General features: G+C 41.3%; 1 protein-coding gene across 1 annotated transcript; it reads right to left on the bottom strand.

The window, feature by feature from the left end:
• Nucleotides 1-1310: 1310 nt before the first annotated feature.
• On the bottom strand, nt 1311-26642 carry Clca2 (chloride channel accessory 2). Its single transcript, XM_055614268.1, is given in 14 exon segments — nt 1311-2476; nt 2896-3126; nt 5511-5681; nt 6651-6921; nt 9077-9301; nt 12648-12754; nt 13548-13725; nt 14879-15109; nt 16355-16582; nt 20104-20263; nt 21296-21404; nt 23411-23561; nt 25452-25589; nt 26400-26642. Coding segments are annotated over 14 exon segments (2838 nt in total). The 5' UTR covers nt 26586-26642; the 3' UTR covers nt 1311-2024.

Below are 26642 nucleotides of genomic sequence, written 5' to 3'. Positions count from 1 at the left end.
TCTGATTCAGTGCTTCCTATGTTTACTGCGTCTTTCTTGTTGCCTCTGCTTTTGTTCCCCCATGATACTGAGTACTGTTGGTCCTCCTGCTTCATGAGATCACTGTGTCTGACATGTATGTTAATATTACATCTTGGCTTTTGCCTCGGCCATTTCACTAATTTCTAGACTGAAGTCAAATCTGTCTGTTTATATCTGCTCTCACAAAACAGGGGAGAAAAGCAAGAAAACAAAGCAACTTCTTTTGTTCTTTCTTTTTCTTGTCTTGTGCTTTAGTTTTCTGAGACAGAGTCTTGCTATCTCGTCCAGTCTGATCTCAATTCTGTATCCTCCTGCCACAGCCTCTTGAATGTTGGGATTCAAGCATCCATCACTACACGTGACTCTCACCTGCTAGTGGATTATGCTAGTGGATTAAGTATTCCCTGGCAGCCTTCATGCCATCCTAAATAAGAGTGAAGGCATAGCTGGTAACCGCAACCCTACATTTATACAGCTCTGATATCCTCCAGCACAGAGCCTCGAATTCTACTCCAGTTTTCTGCCTTTCTGTCTTTAAATTAAGAAAAACACATGGAAACTTGAACCTCTTATTCATGGTCCCATCTCTGTACTTCACCAGCCCAACTTGAAACCACAGAGAAGCAAAATCCTGGCTATAGAGTGTAGCAGCCACACAGGGCAAAGGATTCATATCTGTGCTCTGACCCGAGCTGCAGAGCCTCCAAGCTCCCAGCTTATGAAGATCTAGGGACTGGGAAGCTTAGATGGCAATGACAGACATACAGTTCCAGGAGTTCTACGGAGGCAGCTGGGAAGAGAGAATCCCTGGATGCTTTTCTCCCACTCTGTTGAATCTCTCATTCTGGACTTCATGTCCTCTCTTTCTTCTCTTTCTAGGTCTCACATTTTCCTGACAACATGTCCCCAAACATGACAAAGTCATTCTTAATTGATCCTGGTTATAAAAATCAAGACTTCATCTACATTACTATAATTATTGAATAAAATGTTAAGTCCTTGGATTTAGAAATGAAATATTACTATCCAATAACATTTTTTAAAAAGAGGAATTAACATGAGATGGTTTTTGTTTCTGCATTATCTCTGCTGTCTTCTTTCTCTGCCCTCAATGAAGAAAAAGATTGTCAATTCTTATTTAACTAGAGGACAGAATTTGCTAGCTGCTTTTAAATGCCTTTCCATCCATGACTTCCGCTTTGAAATAGCATAAAACCACATGGTGTATACATTAAAATGATTTCAGAATAATGCCTTTTACCCTTTACTTGAAGCCTTATGAGAGCTGTAACCATTTTTATTCAATTATTTCCAAGGCAATAACTTAGAAAGCTGCTTAAATGGTGCTAAGACCTTACAAACAAACTCAGGAAACTCTGTTACAGACCAGTATCAAGAAGCAAGGACAACAGTCAGTCACATGCTAAGGTCTCTACTCATGCTGAGAAAAGATCTCTCCAAGCGTTAGCAGCGGGATGTGAGCCATAGTGTATTTAACCACAGACAAGACTTAAAGAACCTTGCAGTGGGGACCTCGTCTATAGAGCAGCTTAGTTGTCAGTTATAAACGCACATCCTGCTCTGCACAGGTAAGTAGAGATGAGAAATTAATCAAAGCACCACAATTGCTTCACAAGGAAAGTTACACTGCCTACTTCAGACCCAACCTCCTTTTCTGGGCCCGGAATTTTTTTTTTTTTCTGACTTCAATAAAATAAGCTTTTCTTGACTTGGAACTGATTTTGTCCTTATCTTCCCTTTTAAGCCTTCTTGAACAGTACTTCTCATTATTTTTCCATAACTGGAATCTTAGACTGTTTTCTAATCCTTTCCCCAAAATGAGTATTAAAAGTTTATTTTTTGGGGTGGGGAGAGGCATCTATGTGCTATATAAAAACCTGAACCATATTATGTAAAAGCCCAAATGTTAAGGCTAATTTGCTGTTGTTGGCTTTTTTTTTTTTAAATAAATGTCACGGGCATCCTATCTAAGAAAGAAGGTGCTATATATATTTGTTCATAGAAATTTCGCTCCATTCTCTCTTTAATGCCCTCTTCTTCCTATTTAAAGTACAGTGTGCTACAACTATAATAAGGCAAATGATCGCTATCAAACCCACCGCTATGAAAGCTCTTTTCAGTATCAGACCATCTCTGCTATGTACAGGGACAGAGTTTTGGGGAAAAAACGATACCAGGGCAATGTTTGACACAGTTGACTTGAGGGCGTTTCGATCTATGGCTCTCATGGCCACATACACTCTGTAGGTCTCTTGTGTTTCTTCATCAGGTTCACGTTCAAGTTCACTGGTGAGAAGCTTGGGTGAGAATGTAAATATCTCCCAAGCGCCAGCTTGCTGAGGAATTAGCTCTGATGCATCCACTGAAATGGCATTTTTAAAGTCATCTCGAATGCTCTGTAGACTTTTACTCATTCTTATTTCATAGCTTGTACCTGAAATTAAAAAAAATACATAAGAGAAAGTTTAGTTACTGTGAATAAGATTTTTTAGTTTATAGAAAATTAGTAATGAAAACAGCCATAAAAAGTCAAACTATCGAGGAATATGTAAGAGAAAACACACTAAATATGAAGTCACAATATATAAAGACTCCTACTAAAACCTGAGCTGGGGGGACTTGTTTTCTGAAAGCAAGATACAGCAAAATCAAGATGTTATCCTCCCTACAAGTAATCGTGAAAATTTCTTGTTGTTTTATTTGAGCTGTCTCCTGTTCTTGCTTTAACTGGTGAAGGTTTTTGTAAAGTTTACATGGGAAACAATAAAAATGACTACACACACACACACGCGCGCACACACACAGAAATGCTGTCTGTGGAAGGTAGTTAAGTAACAAAATCAGCATGCCTACTTTGCCCCTGATCAAAGTCTTCTCCAGGTGCTGTCCAAGAGAGCATCACGTCCTCTCCCACTTGTACAGCTTCCAGGTCAGTAATTCTGCATGGTGGAAACATGTCAGGATGGGGGCCAGCGGGAACCCCCAGCACTGAGAAGGCACCTCCAGAGGTTACTCGATTGAAACCCCACTGCTCCTCCACATGTCTGTGGCTCGGTTTTTTGGGTGCATTCATTTTAATACTATCTGGAGCACAAAGGAAAAGGCGAATAACAAATTACAAATCTCCTGAACAGCCTTCCAGATTGTTGAGACATCATTAGAATAGCTGAGCTTGCTTAGTCAAAAATGTGTTCATTCATCCATTTATTCCCTCCATACATGCTCACTGGGGGCCTATTGCTGTGCTAAGAGTCAGACCAGCCTCTCTCATGAGATTTATAGCCATGGCAGTCATATCAGTAAATAGATATTTATAAACTGTGACTAATGTAGAACAATAAAAATGCAGCTTGCTTCCCAAGATCACATTGCTTAGGGTGGTATCAAGGAAGTAATGTTTAAGTTCCCCAAAGGCTGAGTTGGCCAGGTAGGAAGCAAAGAAAGAAATATCCTGGGCAAGGAGAAAGCTGCAGATTAGAGAGACTAAACTAACAAGGAAGATGGATGTAGCTACAGCTCAGAAGCAATGCATTTGTCTAGCATGCACAGTGCCCTGGCATTCAGTCTCCAGCACTACAGACTGAATGCAGAAGACTGTGAGATGAGGCAGGAGAGCAGGTAATGACTGACCTCAGGACCAGTGTAGAGAATAACCCCAGTCCTGTGTGGAGCAGGGAGGGACATGATTCATCATTTTGCTTTCTGACAAGTCCTTAGAAAATGGGTCAAACCTCAGTAAGCAGGAGGCCATTTGTAAAGAGCCATCCAGTAGTCACCATGAGGAAAGATGGCGGCAGCTTTCAGTGCTGACTTCAGGGGGAGGTAAGAAAGAGTGGTTCAACACAAGTTGGTGATAGATTTGAGTGTGGGATAGTGAAGGAAAAGTTGATTTAAAATAAGCGCCTACATTCATGTGAGGAAAGAGAACCAGTTTTCACAAGTTGTCCTCTGAGACCCACACACTTGCTCTAGCATATACGCACAACAACAAACAAATAAATGTTTTAAAACTAGTTCCTAAAATAGTTTCTAATTGGTGCATTTTGATAGGAAAGAGAACCACGGAGTCAGAGACCAACAATTAAGTTATAAAGTTTGTGATTCCTCTAAAATAGAACTAGTTAGATATGGGTTTTAAGATGAAAAAGGTTTAAGCTAGATTCAATAATTTAAAAGCGATAAATTTGGAGGTTATGGGCACATAACTATTATCAAAACCATATGGATTAATGAAACTAGTTGATGATTTTTTTTGAACTACAGTAAGTTGAGTTCTACTATGGCCAGGTATTTTAACTATCTTGCTATATCAAATATTTAATTCCCCTAGCAAGGCAATGGAGAGGATGAAATTTTTGCACCATACATTTGCTGATGATGAAACAGGGATGCAGAGCTAGGCAGCTTGCTCCACCTTACACAGCAGTAAGTGGGGGATCTGGGTTTCAGGCCAGTGTCACTCCAGAAGAGAAGAAAAGCCTGAGAGGTGGGAGCTGTTTAGTCAGGGAACACATGCCCAGTAGGCACACATCTCTTGGTACCATTCCCAGCACTGAAAAACAAACAAACAAACAAAAACCAAACCAAACCAAACCAAACCAATCAAAGCCATGAAAGACGAGAGAACACTTATCTCAAACATTCTCTATTTTCAGAAATAAAAATTATTGGAAATATTCCTAAAGATTATCTTTAGAGACAGCATGGCACATTAGATTTCTGTTTTATCTTAACTACTGCTTCCTAACAGGAGCTAAATTCTATTTTTCTATGAAGAGGATGTATATCTCCTATTTATTTGGCTCTTTTGTATGAAGGAAAGCAAAACCTCAGCTCAGTTGTCCAGTTCCAAGTTCCATTATTTAGGAACTTGTTTCCTGTATTGGTCACTGGAGCTGTATGCATCATGCTTTCAACTTGGTGCCCTTGCCTAAATCTCTGTAAAGGAAATATGAGACCCAATACATTTTGTCTGTTAGTTGTTGCAACCAAATAATCACAAGACAGGGTTCAAAATAAATTACTAAAATAATGAGAGGATCAAACCTATAGGAAATACCTACTTTCTGTTACTCTCTACCACAGATTGCTAAGAATTGAAGAAGCATTCAATTAATAGTGGCTTGAAAAGTGTGTGTGTGTGTGTGTGTGTGTGTGAGAGAGAGAGAGAGAGAGAGAGAGAGAGAGAGAGAGAGAGAGAGATTGAATCTTACTGCATACCACTGAGTTTCAGCCACAGATGTAAGTATGGTTTGGAAATTCCACGTCTCTCTCAGTTTTCTCCCTTCTTCTCTCTATCTCTCTCAGGCCTGACTCTGCCTTTTTGTCTCTCATTTTCTTCTCTTTCTACCTCCTTCTTCCTTTATCTTACCCACTCCCATGACCATCTGGCTATCACATACACACACTTATCAACAAATCATACATGAAATAATATTATGCACATTCTCAGTGCAAATGGTTCTTACCGTTCACTATGTAACCTGGTACATACAGAGCATGGTTTCCTGGGGCAGAGTGGGCTAGGGTGCTTACGCTGGGAGGGTGATGGACATGTACTGTCAAGCTATATCTACCACTTACAGCAAAGGAGAAAAAATACCTGGAGTAAATGCCATCATTTTTTATAACATCAGCACCTGGATATTAAGATAAACATTCAGTGTTAATATGTCATTGAGGTTGGTTGTTAGTATTCAATGAGTCATTAAAACATTTATTCCTCTTATTGTAGTAATCACAGAGCTCTTTCGCTCTGGCTTCCTTTCCTTCCACTGTGATTCTCAGAGAAGAGCACATTTCAGGGCCAAGTCCACAGCTTAGGGTTGAAAGATCTGGACCCCAGAACAACAATGTATTCAAGGCAGTTTGTCACACTGAGCAGGAAGCTTGTCGCGTCCCTCAGATTATGTTAGTCCTCACATTACAAACACCTCAGGCTCCAAATGTTGACACTGTGTTGTTATTAGAGTGCCCTAAAACCAGCTTTTCCCACTACATTGACAGGCTCTGAAACATGAGAAAGCTGGAGGCCTGTTTCTATAAAATAAGTAGTAACCATCTTAACCCTGTGAGGATTATTATTATTATTATTAGTAGTAGTAGTATTCTGTCAATGGCAAGAAAAACAAATCTTGGCATTTAATGACACTTAGATGTTCTGTCTTTGTTGAGAAATTGTGGAAGGGATTTGTCCATCCTACAGCCACCACCGGCCACCTTTTCTAATCACTGTTACAGAAGGAAATAGGGCAGAGCCTTGTCTAGGGAGTCAGGCAAGTTGGGTTTAAGTTATGGATCTGTACCAGCACAGCCTCTGAATCTCGGTTTCACGTCTATAAAATGGACGAGTGTCCACTTCCTCCCTCCCCACTCCATGTTCATCCTTCCCAAAGATGCATGTTCCATGGAAGCAAGGGACCTTTCCCCGACAAGAGGAGGACCAGCCTTTGACCAAGGATCATATGAGTAGCTGGCTCTCCTTCAAACAAGCTCTCAGGAATCTGATAAGATTGACTAGGAAAGCAGTGAGACTGAAGGAATTTCTTGGGGCCTATTAACACTTCGTCAACCTCATCACAGTGCGACACCACCCCACTCCTCGTTACCTGCTCCATCATCCAAAAGCTGCAGCTCGACAGGACCTCCGGCCTCTGGCTCAACTGTTGCCACCACAGTGGCATTAATGATGGGATATAGACCCTTCCTCACATTTGCATAAATTATCACAGGCTGAGGAAAAAATGTGCTGTCTCTTTCCACAAAGGCCTCCACAGTGGCTGGGGACATGGCCAGGCTGGAGGCACGGGAGGCCACTGTCACTTTCAGGGCTTGAGGAGAATGGTGGGTATTATTCAGTGTATACGTCCAGCGTCCATGCTGCAAAACAAGGTGTTTTTTGTCAAGCATCAAAACAAAATCCTCAGTACTTCGTTGATGCTGCATTTCTCTTAAATACAAGAAAAGATGTTACGAAAGGTATTCTTAGTTAAATGATATCCAGCTACTTTTCCTGTTAGGCAGCTTTAGAGGGTAAATACATCTTGAGTTTACTTGGAGCAGTGAGGACACATTTTGACTCCCAGTTTTAGAACATCATGACAACTGTGCACAGCATCAAAGGACTTTTCCTTTAACAGAAAGGAAGTTAAATACTTTAATTCACTTTTAGAACTTTTATATAATAAAATTATATAAACTCAGCAGACCACTATGGTTTCCATAGACACTTTGGACTAACAAAACAACATCTTTTTTTCGGTTCCCTGCCTCTGAAGCCTCAGAAACTTCAAAGGACAAAAGAGTTCCCACCCTGCTAGAGCATGACCTCCTGTTACAGACAGGTCAGAATTGAACAGAGCCTGTGCTGAGTAATTCTAATACATTCTGGTGCATGTCACCCTCTTGTTCACAAAGCTACCCAGAAGAAGCAATGCAAATAAAAAATTGAAAAAAAACCGACTAAGATTTTTGTCTAACAGAGTGTTTTTTTTTTTTTTTTTTTTTGACTGAGCTATACACATCTCTTTCTCTTTTTTAAAGGATTCCTCTGCTGCCCTACTTAATCCCTGGAAATAAGAGAAATGCAGAAATGTAGTGGATCTAGGTGCGACTCAGGCAGGAGGGTGTGGTTGCTACTACCCCTGGCCAGCCTTTCTTCCTTCCAGGGAGGTCTGAGTCAAGCAATGTCACCTGTCACTGTCTTGCTTTGAACTAACGGTATCACTAGCAGACATATGGCAGGGACCTCCAGATCAAGAAAGTTCTCTGTGGCGTTTCTAATGCAGAGGAAGGGGTCAGGCAAGAGAGTGAAAAAGAGAAGTAGCACCCCCAGCCCTAATGTGAGAAGAACACAATGAATTTCCAATAATGTTCAGTAGGAGCAGAGATCAAGATGTTGTGGAGAAGGGTCTGAGCTGGGGCAGACACCGGACATGAATGGCTCTGTAGCACCCACAACCATTAGCATTTCATCTTGCAATGCTGCCCAGTTCTGAGCAGGATGCAGGCTCTGGAAGGGTCCGCTGAAGGGATTGATGGGTAGATTCTGTTGCCAGCTCAGAATCCAGTGAAGAGGCTGCTTGGAATCCAGGCCAGGAGGCACAGAATATAGTCCCAGCACTTGGCACCTTGGGAAGCTGAAGTGGTGGGAGTGCTTGAGGCTGAGAGTTTGAGACCAACCTGGGCAACATGGTAAGACCCTGACTTAAAACAGATCCAGGTAGCACTGGCTGAGGCAGTCAGGGCTGAGGGATTCCTGGCTACCCTCCTTGGCTGCAGTGTTTCCCTAACCTCCAGGGTCCAGCCCACACTCTCTCTGTGCTCTCTGGAACAGCCCTTGCTGATTGTCCACTGGGCCTCAGTGTTCCCCTCTCCTGCCATCACTTATTTACATGCTCAGTTAATATGCACTTCTCTGCTTCATCCCTCTTATTACCAACAGTCCTGCTATGTCATTGAGCCGCTGGTGTTCTAGTTCTTCTGTCCAGAAGGCCACAGCATCTTCCAGGTCTCTCTGTCTCCTGTATTTCCAGGATACACCCCCATTGCTAGAGAGCTTCTCTCTTCCCATCCTCATGTCTGTTCTAGAAGAACTTACTTCTGGTTGGGAGTTGCCTCCTCCCAACCAGGGCATTTTATTCTAAGTACAGGACCCAGAACACAGCTGCTATGGAACACCTTACATATTTTATTGGTCATATTATAAAGTCTATATAGAGCTGCTCCCAAACATATAGGAAACTATATCTATATGGACATCACCTGTAAAGAAAGATACAGGTATCAAAAAGTTACTAATGCTATAGAGAAACACTGATTTCCCTTGTGAGTGTAACAAGATTTTCTCTAGTACTTAATGCTGTAGACATACTTTGGCTGCTCCTCTTAAGTTTTAACATCCACAAAAATGAGTTTTAGAAAGTGTTGATGTGTCAGCACATTTCCTTTTTGTAACACATTTAAGCATGTGCCTCATTTGCAAACTGTACACTTGGCTGGGCACTGCTAGTCGTGGACAGGTTTGCACACTGACCTTAGCCCTGGCTGGAATCCTAAGGCTAGCAGTGCGAAAGGCCAGATTGACGCCAAAGTCACTAGTGTTGTATTTTCTTCCGCTGGGATCCAGTACAACAATGTCAGGGGGACCACCAGTCTGCCACGCGACCACAAAAATCGTGTCATTGCCCACAGCAGTATCCACAGTCACAAGGTTCGTCAGTCGGTGCTGGGGTTGCACGACTTCACATACGCTTTCCAGCTGTTAAAGAGAATGCATGTCAAAGTTTCTAGTAAACGTACAACATCTCCTTTTACCTTACTTCTATAACAACAACAAAAGAGAATAGGCAAAAGCAAAATACATGTAATTCAGATGTATACGTGCACATATAAATCAAAGCAAAATATTTTACATTACACACCTAGTTATAGACTATCTTCTTATAGTTAACAAAAGTATAATGCATTATTGTTTTTGTTTGCTGGCGTCAAGGTCTTGAGTACCGCAGGTTGGCCTTCAATTTCTGATCTTCCTGTCTCCAAGTACAGGGATTATAGTTGCATGCAACCGTGGCTGGCTTCACTATTTACCTGTCTGACAGTTTTCTTGTAAGGCTGGGGATCAAACCAAGAGCTTTGTGCACGCTAGCCAAATGTTTTACTATTGTGCTACAAGCTCAGTTCACTCCATTACACTGCAAAAGGAATTAAGCTGTCCCCATTTTCTCTCTCATAAAATACCCAACAGCTCCATGCCCCCAATTATGATAATAAGCTCTTAGAAGATTTTTGTTCCTTAATATGTTTTAGTGGTTTTAATTTGTATTGCTGTATCCAGATGCTTTAATGAGTTTTAGTAAGAACTTTAAAAAGGAGTTTAAAAAAGTTTTATGATGGAGCCGGGTGTGGTGGTGAATGCTTGTAATCCTAGTACTCGGAGAGGCAGAGGCAGAGGAAGGTGCATCTCTGTGAGTTTGAGGCCAGCCTGATCTACAAAGCAAGTCCAGGACAAGGCTACACAGAGAAACCCTGCCTTAAAAACCAAAATAGCTAGATAAATAAATGAATAAATGAATAAATGAATAAATGAATAAATAAATAAATAAATAAATAAATAAATAAATAAATAGTATGATGGTGGCATATTGCTCTGTGGGGAAGCTTAACGTTCTTCTCCTTAACGGCTGCACCTGCTTTCTCACAGACCGTGTGGGTTTTCATGAGTGTCCCACCTTTCACCTTTTTGATATCAGCTACTCTTCCTGGAATGTGGTGATATCTCAATGTGGTTTTAATTTTTATTTCTCTAACGTTAGTTATTTTAAACATCTCTTCATACACATGTTGGTTATTTGGAAACGTCTACTTGACCTCTTAACTATCTGTATGTCTCCTTGTTAAAAATGTCTACATTTCGATTGGTTGCCCAATTGTTTTTCAGATGGTCTTTTTTTTTTTTAAGATTTTATTTATTTATTTTATATATGAGTGCTCCCTCTACATGTGTGCCTGCATGCCAGAAGAGGGCTTCAGATTTCAGTGTAGGTGGTTGTGAGCTACCATGTGGTTGCTGGGAATTGAACTCAGGACCTCTGGAAGAACAATGCTCTTATCCACTGAGCCATCTCTCCAGCCCGCCCTTGTTTTTATTATTTGTTTTTCTTTTTCTTTTTCTCTTTCTTTCTTTCTTTCTTTCTTTCTTTCTTTCTTTCTTTCTTTCTTAATATCTATCTATCTATCTATCTATCTATCTATCTATCTATCTATCTATCTATCTATTTTGAGCCAGGGTCTCTTTGTGTAGCCCTGGCTGTCCTGGAATTTACTATGTAGACCAGGCTGGTCTTGTAATCACAGAAATCTTCCTGCCTCTAGCTCCCCAGTCTTAGGATTAAAGGAACATCTATCTACCTTATTGCCCAGCTTTTAAAGTTGGGATATTTTGACTTTTGCTGTAGAGTTGTTGGAGTTCCTCACCTATTTTGGATATTGGCTGCTTATCATATTACAGTTTCCAAATTGTGCCTCCTTCTACAGGATCTGTCTGTGCTGGGTAGAGTGTTTCCTTTGCTAAACATTGTTTCAGTTTGATGTAATCCTGTGAGTCAGTTTTAGCCTTTATTTCCCATACTTTGGGGATCTTCCCTCTTGCCCCTGCTCCCATCCCAAAGAATTCTTGTTCATCCTAAAGAGTTGACATATTTCTACTATAGTATCTCCTAGTAGTTTCAATGTCATGTTTTACCAGGAAGACTTTAATATCTGTTGGCTTGGCTTTGAAATCGGTGAGTGATCAGGGTCTGCTTTTGTTCACTCTCTGTAGCAACATTTATTGAAAAGATTGTTCTTTCTTTAGTGCATTTCTCAACCTATTTATGAAAATTTAACTAGCTAACTGAGCACAGTGGTCCATGTATTCCCACTAAGCAGGAAAATTGCTGAGAGTTTAAGGCTAGCCTGGGGTAGTGGAGTAGCCTAAAGAACAGTTTTGATAAGTAGAATAGTATTGGCAGGCAGAGTTTTCCTTTAGCACTTTGGCTATCTCTCCAGGCCTAGAGAGTTTCTGCCTAGAAGTCTGCTGTCTGCCAAGGTGGGAAACCCTTATGTTATGTTTGCTTCTTCTTCTTTTTTTTTTTTTTTATGAAGCTTCACTTTAATTTTTGATATTTGAAAACTTGATTACACTATCTCTCATTTGTTTAATTCCTAGTAATGGGACTATTACCATCTTTACTGTGCATATATAATCTGCATGTTAAATGTTTCCTGGCAATCATTCAGCAAGTTCACTATTAACATCATGCAAAACTTGGTGGGTTTACTTACCATCTGTGAGGAAGCTGCAGGTGAAATTCTTTTAGAAACATGATTCAACTATGTTCAAACTCTTTAACGTTCTTAGGCTGAAAAATGGGCCCTTTAAAGGTAGCTTGATTAGAGGAAGCTTTTGTGTCCCCAAACAAATAAGTTGTGCTAATTAAAGAGGCAATATAAAACTGAGGCTGGTGGCTTATGCCTGTGATTCCTTTAGTGAGAAGGTAGAATCAGAACGACCAGGAGTTGAAGGCCAGTCTGGGCTGCATACAGTCTGAGCCATATGAACCCTGTCTCAAAAGAAGATACACACACCACCACCACCACCACCACCACCATGAATGAGGGTAGAGATCTAGACATTTCTAGAATTTCATGAAATAATTAATATTCTCCGTAAAGGTAAGGAGCTGTAAAGACCTTGAAGCAGCGGGAATGAGCACAGTGTGGCTGAGGGAAAGTAACGGAACTGGAGCAAACACAGCTTCCTGTTGTTTTGGATCTTGCCCCTCCCACCCTCCCTTACACACCTTGCTATCCTCTGCTTCTAGCTGTATTTTCCGTCATAGAGAAGTCTTTCGTAAACCTTGAAAGCTGAAGTGATAATTACAGAAACAGCTCCTGGAAATGAGCTGCACAGACGTGACGTAGAGTGACACTTGGCTCTCGGGACACCAAGAAGCTCAGTAGAGCCTTCTGCACACAGAGGGGGACATATGCAGGTAGCACAGCCCACTGTACTGGTGCTGGTGCCACCCCTCCACCGACATGGAGGAGACTGACATCCTGACCTGTAAGCTTTGCTGGAAAATATCTCCCGTTCCAGAAGAGATTCTACTGAAAGCTTCAGTCAGTTGGTTGGAATTAAATGTATCTGGGATGAAGAACTTCAAACCACCTGAAACACATGATTTGAATGTCAACCATTAAGATAGATAAAATAATAACAAAAGATTAAATCTTTTCTGACAATCTGTGTCTGCACCGGAGCATTAGTCTTGAATTAGTGGGAGGTGTGCTTGGCTCATTTTGAATGACATCTGACGTAACTATGAGGCAAGGGGCCTTAAGGAGGTGATTTTGACTGTTAATTCTTGGCTGTTTTCTCAGGCTCTACTACTCTGCCTACTGCAGAGCACAGTAAATACTTACCAGGTAGATTTTAGATCCAAAAGAATTCCCAAATAATCTAGATTAATTGCTAGCAGTTGCATTGCTGTGTATTTGCATTTGTATTCTGAGAACATTAATTTTAAAAATAATCCAATAAATTATTAACTTTCAATGGTCAATTTGGTGCATTAATTTTTATGGAACTTAAGATAAATTATTCTTCGCCTCATTTAGAAAAAAAGTGGATGTGTATCTTACATTGCTGCTTGTGTGTCTAATCTAGAATTTGTTGCAGTTACTCAATATGATTTCAGCGTCATAAATATGCATCTTCAGGCTGGTTTGACAAATCATAAAATTACTGTTTTTGTAAGATGTACAAAACTTCAACTCGAGAGAAAACATTCAATAATTGGGAATATTTTTAGCTAATTTTAGCAGTGATTTATGTGTTTCAAAAGAAATATTTCCTATTTTTTTCCAATTAAGACATGTATCCTGGGTTCCACATGTATCCTGGCTTTGCACGTTCAGTCTCAAGGGCATGCTCTACAAGACGCCTGCTTAGGAGGTTTTACCTGTGAGATGTGATAACTCCTCCACTGTTTCAACTGCAGAAGAACCTAGGGCAATGGAGTGAATGATGGATCCACTGCTCATCGAGGTGAGCAAGCAATTGTTAATGTGCTCATCAGCTCCACTGGTCACTAGTGTCATGACAGAGCCCTCAGCTCTTCCATTCCTCTTCTCAAGCACCTGAACATAGAGAGCATCAGTTGCTGGGCAGAAATGCAATTCAAGTTATCTGACTAAACAGAGGAGTTCATTCTCATGTACGATTGCCTCCCAGTGTTGCCTATAGCTCCTCCAAGGTCCCCTATGCTCTACGACAACTTCCAAGTTGCTCCTCACCTCACTCTAGCACAGCGCAGTTGCATGGGCTTTCTCTCTAAGAGCCAGCGACCAGTAAGAAGGCTTATAGCAGCGCCTCTCAGCCTTAGTTACACCTTAGAATTAAATGGCAATGTTTAAAAAAGTCTTTGTCAAGCCACAACCAGGTCAACGACAACAGAATCACAAGACATGAAACACAGGTATTATTCTTTTGTTGTTGTTAGTTTTCGTGCCTGAGGTTGAACCTAAATTCTCATACTCACTAAGCATGAGCTACATCTCCACCTCCTAGTTTTCAATCAAGCAATGTCAGTGGGCATCTTAGGTTGAGCAAGTGTTGGCTATGGGAGGCAACAGTCCTAGCTAGATGTCTGGTTGTCGATCAGAGGGTGGGCATGTGCCTCTCAGATGCTGACTTAGACCAGCTCTGCCATTCCTGAAGCATACATCTGGTCTTAATAGTGTGTGTGTGTATGTATGTGTCTGTGTCTGTGTCTGTGTGTGTATGTATTCATTTGTATATGAATCCTCATGTATGTGTGAGCCTTGACTTACTTATCTTCTCAGATCCTCTGATTCTTATCTTTGAAATCTGGTATATCTGTAGGCAGAGACCAAAAATGCTGATTTTACCTTGACATATACATGGCCACAGCTGGGGCCACTTCAGACTAAATAGAGACAGTTTGGTAATACTTAAGTAATACTTAGTAATACTTAGGTAATACTCAAGTTCCTTAGCCGTGGCCATTGTACTTATGTGTTTACTCTTTCTTTCAATAAGCAGTTATTAATTATTACACCGGTCACTCTGTGAGGCCCAGGGAGTGCAATGGGAGTAAGCAATGGATCCTGACTTTAGCAATGAGTCATCATTACTCTCCAACAGCTGACAACATTGTAAGAGCACACTCATTTTCATAAACAAACGAACATCCCCCCCCCAGCTCCTAAAACCCGAGATTCAAAATGAAAAAGAAGATAGTGATGAGAACCTAAACGCAGGGCACTCTACCTCAAAGCCTTTCTTAACCCCTGCACAGATGTTCGTGTCTGCTTCCGAGGACACAGCAGTAGGCAGATGTGAAGCCAGCAGCCTCCGGTCATCAATGCTGTTAATTTGTTGCAGCTGGGCTCTGATTTCTCCTTTGCTATCAAAAGTGACAATGCCCACAAAGGTATGAGTTTCAACAACTTGCATCAAGTACAATTCAGCTGCTTGTTGTAGTCAAAGGAGTCTGTCTGCCTAGGTTCCCAAAAGAAAAGGAAAAAAAAAAAGGAAATAACATTTGATTGGTAGACTAACAATGGTGAAGTAATTCAGTTAGCAAAATCATCTGTTTATTCTTTACAGGTGCTGTACAGTTCTTTGAGTTATAAAGAGTGTATTTTTTAAAGTAATGATATACTTAAAGATGTGCCACGAGTGTGCAGAGGAAAGACTGCTGAGCAATAAGTTATGCACAATTAAGATGGCACTTTCACTCCAACTCAGAATTTAATTTCCTGTGATGTCAATTGAGAATAGGTTTGTTACTGTTTTTTTTTTTTTTAATTCAGTCCAAGTGAGAGGAGACATTACAAAGGGACCTGGTGTGGGAGTCAGTAGCACCAGTCTATCCCTCTGCTCTGGTGGCCATTTCAGGCCATATGAGCATGCTGTAGAGTGAGCATAGTAATGTGTTTATTGGTTTTCATAGTTGCTGTAAGGATTACCTTCGATATATACATGGCAGGCGCTAATCAAGCATAGGGATAATGCTACCCACCAATCCATTAGGGTCACTTTTGTGATGGCTCTGAAGGGAGGGAAGGGGACAGGATGCTGAATCACAGTGACCACATGCTCATGGATGGCTGTGACTTCTGTCTCCCTTGTTACCCGGATCTGCCTCTCACACCTCTCAGGACACATCACCAATTTAATGTCATAGATATCTCAAACGTTTTAATTTATCGACTCTTTCCAAATATTATTTCTCTTAGAAGCTGGGAAGAAAGTCAGTAGGGTGGGTGAAACATGGACCTTGAATTCTGCCTTAGCCTTTTATAATTTTGTGGGCATAGAAACTATTACTTCTTTGTAGCTTTGGTTCCTTTTTTTTTTTTTTTCAGAGCACAGGGACTGCTCAAGAACAAAACAGCTTTTGTCTTCATCATGGTGGTTGTGCCATCATTCCCAATCATGACTTCTAAGAGTGATTGAGTGAGACCAGGCAACAGCTTTAAATTTAACATAGGTTTTAGAAAAGGGAGAAAAGTTACAATTTGGGATTATATGTGGATTTTATTTATCTCACCATTTCAATCTCTGGGCCTCATTCTGAGTCTGTCCTGTCCATTTCCCAAGAAAATGAGATATCTTAGCTCTTTAAAACCCTTTGTGCCCCACCCCCATCATACTCTGAATTTTTTTTTTTTTTTTTTTAAGGAGCTAAAACCTGATAAGATAAAAAGACTGGTTTTCAGTCATTTGGAGTCAATGCATTACCTCCTCCATCTTCCTGGACACATCAATCACCAAGCACACCACTCTGTCACCAGCTTGCATGAGGGAGAACGTGGGAGGGGGTGGAAGCTCAACCCCAGGCACGGGGAGGCTGTGGTTCAGGTCTGAGGAGTCCGTGATCACGTCCCAAGTGCTTCGGAGGCTGCACACTTGGTTCTGAAGGTTCGGGGCTTCATGGTTGTGGGTACTTGCATTACAGAATTCAACCACCTGGCAAAGAACAAGGCACCCTTTCCAGACCAGACATGTTTTTCATTCTTCTCAGGTAACAAGTGAAAGAAAGACAGAGTCAAAAAAAAAGGTCATGTGCATCCTTTTCTCAAAGTGGCAGTAAGTTTGCAAACAACCCTTGACACCTTTTGCTTGAAATAGTAGCACCTGAGGTCATGAAAGCAGTCTCTTGTAAAAGTTTGTTTGCACTGGAGAAACAGAGCAGACTGTGTATACATACTTTAGTCTTAAACTCCCCTCCTCCCTTTCATGATATTGTGTTAAAGAAACACCCTAAGAGATGTTATTCTGACCAGCCCATTCTTTGGAATCCTATTAAGTGACGCTGTATCTTTTCTATGGATGAGTCAACATGTATTGATCTAGTTTAAATATTGATCTCTGTGAGGGTAGGCTGAGGAACAAAACTGCTTAAGTCTACTTCCTGAAACTCTTCTCTCATTTGGAAATCTAGATGCCATTCATTTAATGATAATCAACCTGTGCCAGCATCCCCCTTAAAATTATAGTTTGCAATTCAAGATAATGCCTGGCTATTCTCAGTGGCTGTGGTCCTATGACGAACAGATACTTCTGAGACAGAGACACGGGAGCTTAGAGCTTGGAACAAATTTGCAGGTTCTCTGGTCCCATCTCTGTTTCATAGAGAATGTCGCTGAAGCTGGGTGCCATTTGCTTGGTTTCTCAGTGGGGTTGGAGCCAGGAGCAAACTTGTGCTGCTTTGTTTAGTGATTTTTTTTTTTTTCCATTTCAGGACTGTCACAAGGTGATTTTGAAATTTTTGTGAACGGATGTGTTTGAGTATGTTTTTCAAAGGGTTGAGAAACTTTGTATCTAATCAAAAATGCCTAGAATGGGGTTTGAATCAGAAATGAAAGCTATAAATAAAGAACAGAATGGATAAAGGCAAGAAATATGAATAGACATGTTCACCTTGCAAATGACACACACTGTTGACTAAAACTGAAGAATAAGTTAGCTAAAGGAAGGAAGGAAGGGAGGGAGAAAGGGAGGAAAGGCCCAATGCACACAGCAGTGATTAGTCATGGAACAAGAATACTCCATAAAGGAATGTGCCCACCACACTCCCAGCCCAGCAGGGAGAAGATTCACAGATAATGACGGTCAGGGCTTTGTGAGGTTCAGTAGGTAAGTGAAGCCAGGCAGGCTGGCTCCATTAAATCTGTGAACTAGCCAACGCCCTCCTTTCTGGCTCCACACTCTCTCTGTGTGCAAGGTTCTGGTGACTGTCTGGCTATATGTGTGACATCCTTCTTAGAGAAACTGAACTGGCCAGAGAGATTCTATAGCTGAACACTCTCTTAAATATCAGCTTAAAAATATGTTTACAGGCTCATCTTTTATGAGTTAACATGAAATATGAGTTGACAAGATTTCTGTGCAATACTGAGGATCAGTTAACTTCCTGAGCTAGCTTTCTTTCTTTTTTAATATTTTTAAAATATTAAAATTATTAAAAAATTTGAAAATTTTAAAAATAAATATTTTTATTTTTGTTAATTACACTTTATTCACTTTGTATCCCCAATGTAGCTTCCTCCTTCTCCCCTCTCAATCCTACCCTCCTTCCCCCTTCTTCATACATTCCTCTACCCAAGTCCACTGATCGGGGAGGTCTTCCTCTCCTTTCTTCTGATCCTAGTCTATCAGGTCTCATCAGACATGGCTGCATTGTCTTCTTCTGTGGTCTGGTAAGGCTACTCTCCCCTCAAGGGAGGTGATCAAAAAGCAGGCCAATCAGTTCATGTCAGAGACAGTTCCTGTTCCCATTACTATGGAACCCACTTGGACAGTGAACTGCCATGGGCTACATCTGTGCAGGGGTTCTAGGATATCTCCATGAATGGTTCTTGGTTGGAGTATCAGTCTCAGAAAAGACCCCTGGGCCCAGATATCTTGGTTCTGTTGCTCTCCTTGTGGAGCTTCTGTCCTCTCCAGGTCTTAATATTTCCCCCTTCTTTCATAAGATTCCCTGTACTCTGCCCAAAGGTTGGCCATAAGTCTCAGCATCTGCTTTGATAGTCTGCAGGGTAGAGCCTTTCAGAGGCCAGCTGTGGCAGGCTCCTGTCTTGTTCCCTGTTTTCTCCTTCTTCTGCTGTCCATCCTCTTTGCCTTTCTGAATGGGGATTCAGCATTTTAGCCAGAGTCCTCCTTCTTGATTAGTTTCTTTAGGTGTACAGATTTTAGTATGTTTATCCTATATTATATGTCTAATATCCACTTATGAGTGAGTATATATTCTGTGTGTCAGTCTGCTTCTGGGATACCTCACTCAGGATGATCTTTTCTAGTTCCCACCATTTACCTACAAATTTCATCATTTCCTTGTTTTTTATTGCTGAGTAATATTCCATTGTGTAGATGTACCACAATTTCTGTATCCATTCCTCAACTGAGGGGCATCTGGGTTATTTCCAGCTTCTGGCTATCATGAATAAAGCTGTTACAACCATGGTTGAACAAATATTCTTATTGTGTACTTGAGCATATTTTGGATATATGCCTAGGAATGATATAGCTGAATCTTGAGGAAGTGTTATTCCTAATTGTCTGAGAAAGCACCAGGTTGATTTCCAGAGTGGTTGTACAAGTTTACATTCCTACCAGCAGTGGAGGAGGGTTCCCCTTTCTCCACAACCTCTCCAGCATGTGTTGTCACTTGAGTTTTTGCCTACAGATTGGGAAAGGATCTTCACCAACCCTATATCTGTTAGTGGGCTAATATCCAGTATATATAAAGAACTCAAGAAGTTAAACAGCAACAAATCAAGTAATCCAATTAAAAAATGGGGTACAGAGAATTCTCAATAGTGGAATATTGAATGGCCGAAAAACATTTAAAGAAATGCTCAACGTCCTTAGTCATCAGAGAAATGCAAATCAAAACGACCCTGAGATTTCACCTTACACCCATCAGAATGGCTAAGATCAAAAACTTAAGTGCTTGCTTTCTTTTGAGGTTCTAGATTTTTTTCAAAGCAAAGGGAAGAGAACCTCAAGTGAGAGGTATACAGTTATTTGCTCCTTTATTCTCAAAAAACCTCATACCTTTCCTATGAAATGACACAGAAAAGGAGTAACACCACATGGACAGCTCATTCTGTGGCCTCAAAGTTCATCTTGTTGAACTTTTTTCCTGGAAAGTGGATTTTTGCACTATCAGTGGACTAGGGGAGGGGCACAGGAGAAGAGGGAGGGAGAGTGGGACTGGGCGGAAATGAGGGAGGGGGCCACAGCTGGGATACAAAGTGAATAAATTGTAATAAATAAATAATTAAAAAATCTGTATTTGTTATCATCTGGAGAAAACAGGCTTTTTTTAAAAAAATATGTAGGATGAAGACTAAATGAACTGTAGACCCCCAAGCTCTAGTATAAAGACTCTTGCTAGTCCTGCCTTTTACATACTAAGGCATGTCTGTGTACCTGAGAAAGAAGCGGCAACTGGCAGGAGTTTGTCCTCCCAAGGACATACTTACAGAAGGTAAACTTTGCATGAACATTATTGACCCAGTTGCATTCTGCTGGCTGTTGTAGAGGAATGTGCAACCTTCCCTTAAAAAGTTGCTAACAATACAGTCTTCAGGAGAGCAAAAGCCGTTTTCACACACAAAAACTCCTGTTATGTCAGACGAACACCTAAAATGGAATGACAAACTAGGAATTGGGTCTCTTTAGAAATAATGCTTTTTTTTTCTTGGTTATATTTTCTAGTAGTTTGTTTCGAGGATTATAGTTCAGTAGACATGTTTAACTATTTTTAAATGTTCTCTTAAGGAAATTCATTAATTTAGAAGTGTAGTCTCTCCATTTGATTTTAAAGCCTTGAATTTGGATGAGTGAGTTTTGCATTGCTAAAACCTTTAGGAACCAAAGGGAGACAGTGCCAGGGACCTTGGGGGAGGGAAGCCTGAGGAAGGACAAAGCCAGCAATGTCCTGAGTCAGTGCTCTGCTGGGCATCGGGGAGAGTGAACTTCTAATGGTGGTCCTCGGAAAGGCTGCATCTTAGACTATTCAGAACATTTCTACGTGAGTGATAACTGGTGCCACTTACGAGCAGAACTGGTGGTGCATGTCTGCCTGCTGAATGCCCTCTGATCCTGAATTCTGGGAAGGCTTTTATGGATTTCTAGGCATAAATAAGAAACAGCATGCATCTCCTGCTATGAGCTGCGGTGATACTGACAGCCACAAAAGGTTGCTATTAATCCCTATGTCCAACATAAGGGGGCTGATTGAATAAAGGATGGCATAACCATATTTTAAACATATTTTAAAGGGTGGAGAAAATATCTTTTCATATTTATTTGACACTTTCCTTATGAATATTTACTTGTTATTATTATTTTATTTTTATGTCATGTAATAACTAAGTCAAGACAAAAAATATCTACTCTCTTGTTTATCATTTTATTTTTTACTCTTTAAAGACAAGGTTTCACTATGTAGTCCTGGCTGGCCTAGAACTCACAGCGTCAGGAGAACTGACCTTGGATTTGTGGCAGTTCTCCTGCCTCTCTGTCTCTCTAGCGATGGCATTACAACAGCATGCGTCACTACACCCAACCACTTACTATAAAAAACAGTAAAGTCTTTTTTTTTTTCTAGTTTTTAAAATATTCAGTATACTCGATCAGTAATTAATTTTAAATAGGAGAGAAAGCACTGACCTTGTGGCTTGAATTTCATGTCGTCCATTCATGTAGAATGGCTTGTCGTTGTTATATTCATCAAACACACCCCAGCGGAGATGGGCCCATTCATGGACAAACACCCTGCCTGTAGAAGAGAGGATTTCAGCTTTTTGAGCTCCTTACATCTCAGCAATAGTCCTCGCCAATCAGCGAAGACACGAAGACACGTTATCACTTCAACACACTCTAGTTCCAAAGAGTTGAAGTCAGATGTTTTCGGTCACTTTCCTTGCCAATCTCTTCCCATCGCATCCCACTACCATCATAGCAAAAGCGCCATGAAAACGTTTCCTCCCAAGAGGATTAGACATGATTCCACGTGAGTGAAGCGGGGAGTGAAGAGATCCACGTTCTCTTTCTCGCTGAAGCTGTCTAACAAGTTCTTAGCACGCATGCGGCCCAGGAGGCTCGGGACTTAGCACAGAAAGAAGAGTGTGTTCTTGCAGTCAACTAAAGCGTTCCTAAGCTTAGCCTGCGCCTAAGCGTGCTTGCTCTCTCACAGGCCGTTCCCCTGTCTACAGCAATGACTGAAACTGGGAACGGGAAAAAGGGTCAGAGGCCCGAGGCTCCCCTCTCCAGAGGCAGTGCTCCTTTCTTTCTTAGCCTGTTTTTGAACCCTTGCTCTTGGAAACTCTCACTCTTAGCACTGAATCCTTCACAGATTTATCTTGTCCTCTGTAATCGTAGATTTCCTTCCAAGTTCAGCTCAGAAGTTAATTATTCTCCATAGAAAGTTTCAACCAAAGCACACTGTCCTTTGTTTCTGACTTAGTTTAGGTTCGGTAACTCAGGGACTGCTTGCTGCAATGACTCGGGCTGTGGCACATTGTGCAATGTTTTCTTGGGAGGAGACGGCCGCCGCCGAAAGTGCCAAGGGAAAGTATGCGCTGACTCCTGACTCCAGAGGCACGGAAGAAACCATACACCGATCCTGAGAGCCTCACACCTCACCGTTACCAGAAAGGGGGAAAAATCCAACTTTTAAGAGCTTTATAAAATGTCCTGTGGTTGTTTTACTCATGCTTGCTAAGCAGGGATAACAAAGCATTCTTAGTTTTGAAGTTCATAAAAAAAAAAAAATCTTTGAAAGGTGCTATTTAAAATTGAACTAAAAATTGCAAACTGGAGTTAGCTCTGGGCTGGCTGGCCTGTCCTCTCTAGATCTCCCCCAGATCTTGGTCCACCAGTCTGAGGGCAGGTGACCATAACCTTTCTTCTAAATTCCAGACACCTATACCTGACCGCCTCGACACCCTTGGTACAGTTCACGGCCTCCCACCATCTTCTTGCCTAATCTAGACCCATTGGCTTTCCATTTTCATGGGCCACCCTATTTCCCAATCCCTTTAATGCCATCTGCACACACCTCTTGCCTTTTACGCTGCACCCGGCCTGTCTGAACTCCCACGCTCTGAAACCTCTTCGGGCCACTAGGATTTCAAAACAAAATATTTTAAATGAAATTGGCAGCATCTGGGCATGGAAAGTCCTTGTTGCTTGTATTCCAGGCTCTGGTCCTTCTCACCTTGCTGCCTCCACTCAAGGTCCCTGAGTACATCGCTGTGGTATTCCTATCCCCACTCCCCTCCACATCCAGCTTCTTCTTTGTTGGTTCGAGTGAGCCCAGTCAAGCACATGCGCAGATCCACCTTCCGAAAGCTGTAAGGTGTGGTTGTTCGCAGCCGCACGAGTCCTCAGTGGGGACTTTCTAGCGTGGCTGCTCACATCACCCGGTTGCTGGGTGCATGTTAGCGTTTCCCTCCATGCCCATCTTCAGCCCCGGCAGTAGGTGGAATGCTTTCCTCAAAAGCCTTGATTTCCTCTATAGCCTCAGTATTTTTCACAGGCTTTCGGCTCCCTCTCCTTCCCACAACCCCAGGCGTCGCTGTCGTCACAGATTCTCAGAGCACTACGCTATACCTAACCTGGTCCCTTGTCTTCCCTGCTCTGTCCTCGCTTTCCGTGTGCACGTGGCCTAGCTCCCTCTCAAATGGAAAGTCCTTAACAGGCTGCAGGCTTAGGAGGCCCCTTCTGTGCCAAGCACAAAATACTGTACTGTGAAGGGGCTGGGTTTTTATGAGCCAAACTTACCTCTTGAGCCATATCCAGCTGCTAACTCATCACGTAGTAGGAAGCTAGGGGTGAAATGGATGTATTTCCCCTCTTTTCCACACTCTCTGTGTTGTAGGGTGTGCGGATCATCCCCGTAAACCCCATTCTGCTCAGTCACTATCACATTTGCCTAAATTAAAAAAAAAAAAAGTTTAAGTAAACTTAAACTATAATTTTACTGTGTGCAATTATACATGTTTTAAAAATGAATTAAAGATAAAAGGGATACCTTGTACTTAGAGTTTAAACATTCTGAGAGCTAAATACTAGCTAAATTCTTGGGCTCTTTCTGAAATATCTCCTTTAAAAGTTTCCACAGAGCTTCTTTTCACCCTTTACTACCTTCCCATTTTCCAGAACAAAATGTTCTCAGACATAAATCCTATAAAATTATATTATGACACTATGAGACGCCATAAAATCAAGAACATTTCATAGTATTTGCACATCATCTGGGACTGCACGGTAAAGAGTTATGGCCATTTTCAGTCAGCTCTCTGTGGTTATCTTATCAGTGCAGGCGACAGGGCGCTGCTTCTTTTGGGCTCCATGTTTAATTTCCATAACCAGCAATACGAGGGTATCATCCTGAGCAAATTATGTTTTGTTTTGTGTCCTGACCATTTCAATTACTACTGTTAAAACACAGTATCTTAAATCCAAAGCTTGAGTAAGTGTTATTCATATAGACATCAAGGCAATAGAACTTCATATATAGCATTGTTCCTCTCATTTTAGAAAGGATGACAGCATGGTGTCACAAGCCAGCCCTCTGTAAGTATGATGCTCAAGTAGGAAAGGGAGAGGGATCCAGGTGTAATCATAGCACCTAGGAATCTGAGGCAGGAGGAGACTTTGAGTCTGACCTGGCCTAAATAGTAATATTCTGTCCTAAACACTAAAGGCAGATAAATAAAGTAAACTTGGCATAAATATTTAGATTATCATTATATGTACTGTGCTGTACGTGTTGAGTGCCACTGAGAAAAGATATTTTCATCTCTATTTTCCCTATTTCTACATTCGGTTCCTTTCTAAATTCACATTTGTTTGTTGGAAGCTAGGAACTTTGCCAGATGGCATGTATAGAAAGGCTAAAAAGGTTATATTCTTGGATGGCCCCACCTCTGTCGTGAGCACTAACGTCTCTGTATACAAGCTCTTTCACCTAATGTTTGCTTAATTGACATCATGGGGTTAATGAAAATGGTATCCAAACATCTGGTCGTATTACATATACTGTACTTCTACCTCTTAAAAGATCAGGGCACTACCGTTTACATCCTGGTTTTTAACTGTGTTGTTGCTAAGACTTCTCAGTTCATTCTCAGGGCAAGTTTGTTAATGTAATCTTTATAGAGGCTACACAGGTTGGCCCAAACAGCATTTGCAATTAAATAGACATTCAAATTGTTGATCAGTGATTATTAATTATTTGCATGGATCAAAGCCTTTACCTTATGTGAATGTCAAATTCTTAATTTGTGATAATAGTAACTATCTTGAGGCTACACAGGAATTAATAATATATGCACAAATGCCCCAATTAAGGTGCTTAATGGGAGCTTAATAAACACTAGATTTCCCCCGGTTTGTTCCAGCTACCCTTTTATCTCCATGCCAACCTCTGTCAACTGCTTCTATCTGAGGAAAAATCAGATGCTTTTGTAAGCCTCTCTACATCTTCATGCCTTTGTGGCTACATTCTATATCGCTGGGCCATTCAAGTTCTGAGAGGGACTTCAAGAGAAAGGTAAGAATCAAAACAACCAGAGGAAATCTTGTGCCAAGTGACACAGATGAAGAAAATGACATGTTATATGTGCTAGCTCTCCTGAGAGTTACAGACATCAAGCCCACCCCACTGCTGAACCTCTTCTGCGGCTCTGTTGCCAGATTTTCTCAGCAGCACTCATTGAAGGAGCATATCACGGTGCCAATATCAACGGCAAAGTATGTTTTGAAAGCTTCTCACCCTCAAGTTGAATTAAGCTCTTATAACAGAATCCCAAATCCTTACCTTGTCGTAGGATTCTTGTTTGACTCTGCTGTAATTATGAGCTGTCCAAGTGGCAGGTATTAAAATCTGTATATTTCTGAAAAACACCCTTCTCTTGGTAGCACTGAACAGGTAAAAAGAAGCTTCAGTTATCATTTCCTATAACCAAACAGAAGGGAAGCTATCAGGTGTAAATCCTTGCTTTTCTGATGACATGGAAAGGACAGGGAAAAACAGCTGAACAGATTTTGAATGAGCCCATGAAAATGTGGGAACAAAGTGTTTTGGGAAAGTCATGGGATGGCTTCCTGAAAGAGACTTTTACCACACTGATTACGTGTCAGGGCTTGCCCTCATGACTTCCCCAAGTATCTGAACCAGTGAGTTTTAAGCTTTTGCTGAGCACGTCTTTATGTCTCACCTATGGGCACAGGCTTGTACCTTTTGAGAACATTATTTTCACTTTAAGCAACCCCGGAGGCTTTTAGGTAATGATGCTCCCTTACCATGCTAAAGAAAAAAGCACCGATTATTTTATAGAATGTGGGAAACGATAATGAACTTTTCTTTCTGGTAGCCTGCAGACTTTTTTCCTTTAAGAATTCTCATTTTTGAAACGGGATGCTACCGGATGATCTTAACATGCCCTGGCATATTTCTCTGTCATCCCAACATCTGGCTTTCTTTTACCACAGTCCGCTTATATTTCTCTAAGCCATTCTCCAGAAAATAGCCACATATGACAACCACAACTAACCCCAAAGCTGAAGGATGGTTACAGATAAAAAGATGAATAAAGGCTCAGTGAGTGGAGATTACACACAACTATGTCATTTAGCCAATGTGCCCCTACTCATGCTGCCCGTGCTGTCCTTAAGAAATGCTGCTCTCTACTGCTCACGTTCAAACCTAATGGCATTTCTGAACTGATGGGTTAAAAAAGGTGCTGACTGCATAATTGCCACTCACCTTAATGTTTGCAATCAGCTTCAGATTCTCGGGTACCCGGGGATTGATCGCAAGGAGTAATCCCTCATACCCATTGTCTTGAAGCTTCACTCCGGCTCCCAGGAACAGAAGTTCTGGACTTAGGGCGAATAGAAGAGTCACAAGTTTCAGCCTGTGGACAGGTCCTGTGTTACTCCTGTGCCTCATCTTGTAGTGTAGCCTCAGGTTTCCTCACAGGAAGCCTGCTGGATACCTTGGGTCAGG

The sequence above is a fragment of the Psammomys obesus genome, unplaced genomic scaffold, assembly GCF_907164565.1.
Source record: "Psammomys obesus unplaced genomic scaffold, mPsaObe1.curated_primary_1811, whole genome shotgun sequence".
Lineage (NCBI taxonomy): Eukaryota > Metazoa > Chordata > Mammalia > Rodentia > Muridae > Psammomys > Psammomys obesus.
Note: the sequence above shows the minus strand (reverse complement) of the source record. Positions and strands in the feature narration are given on the sequence as shown.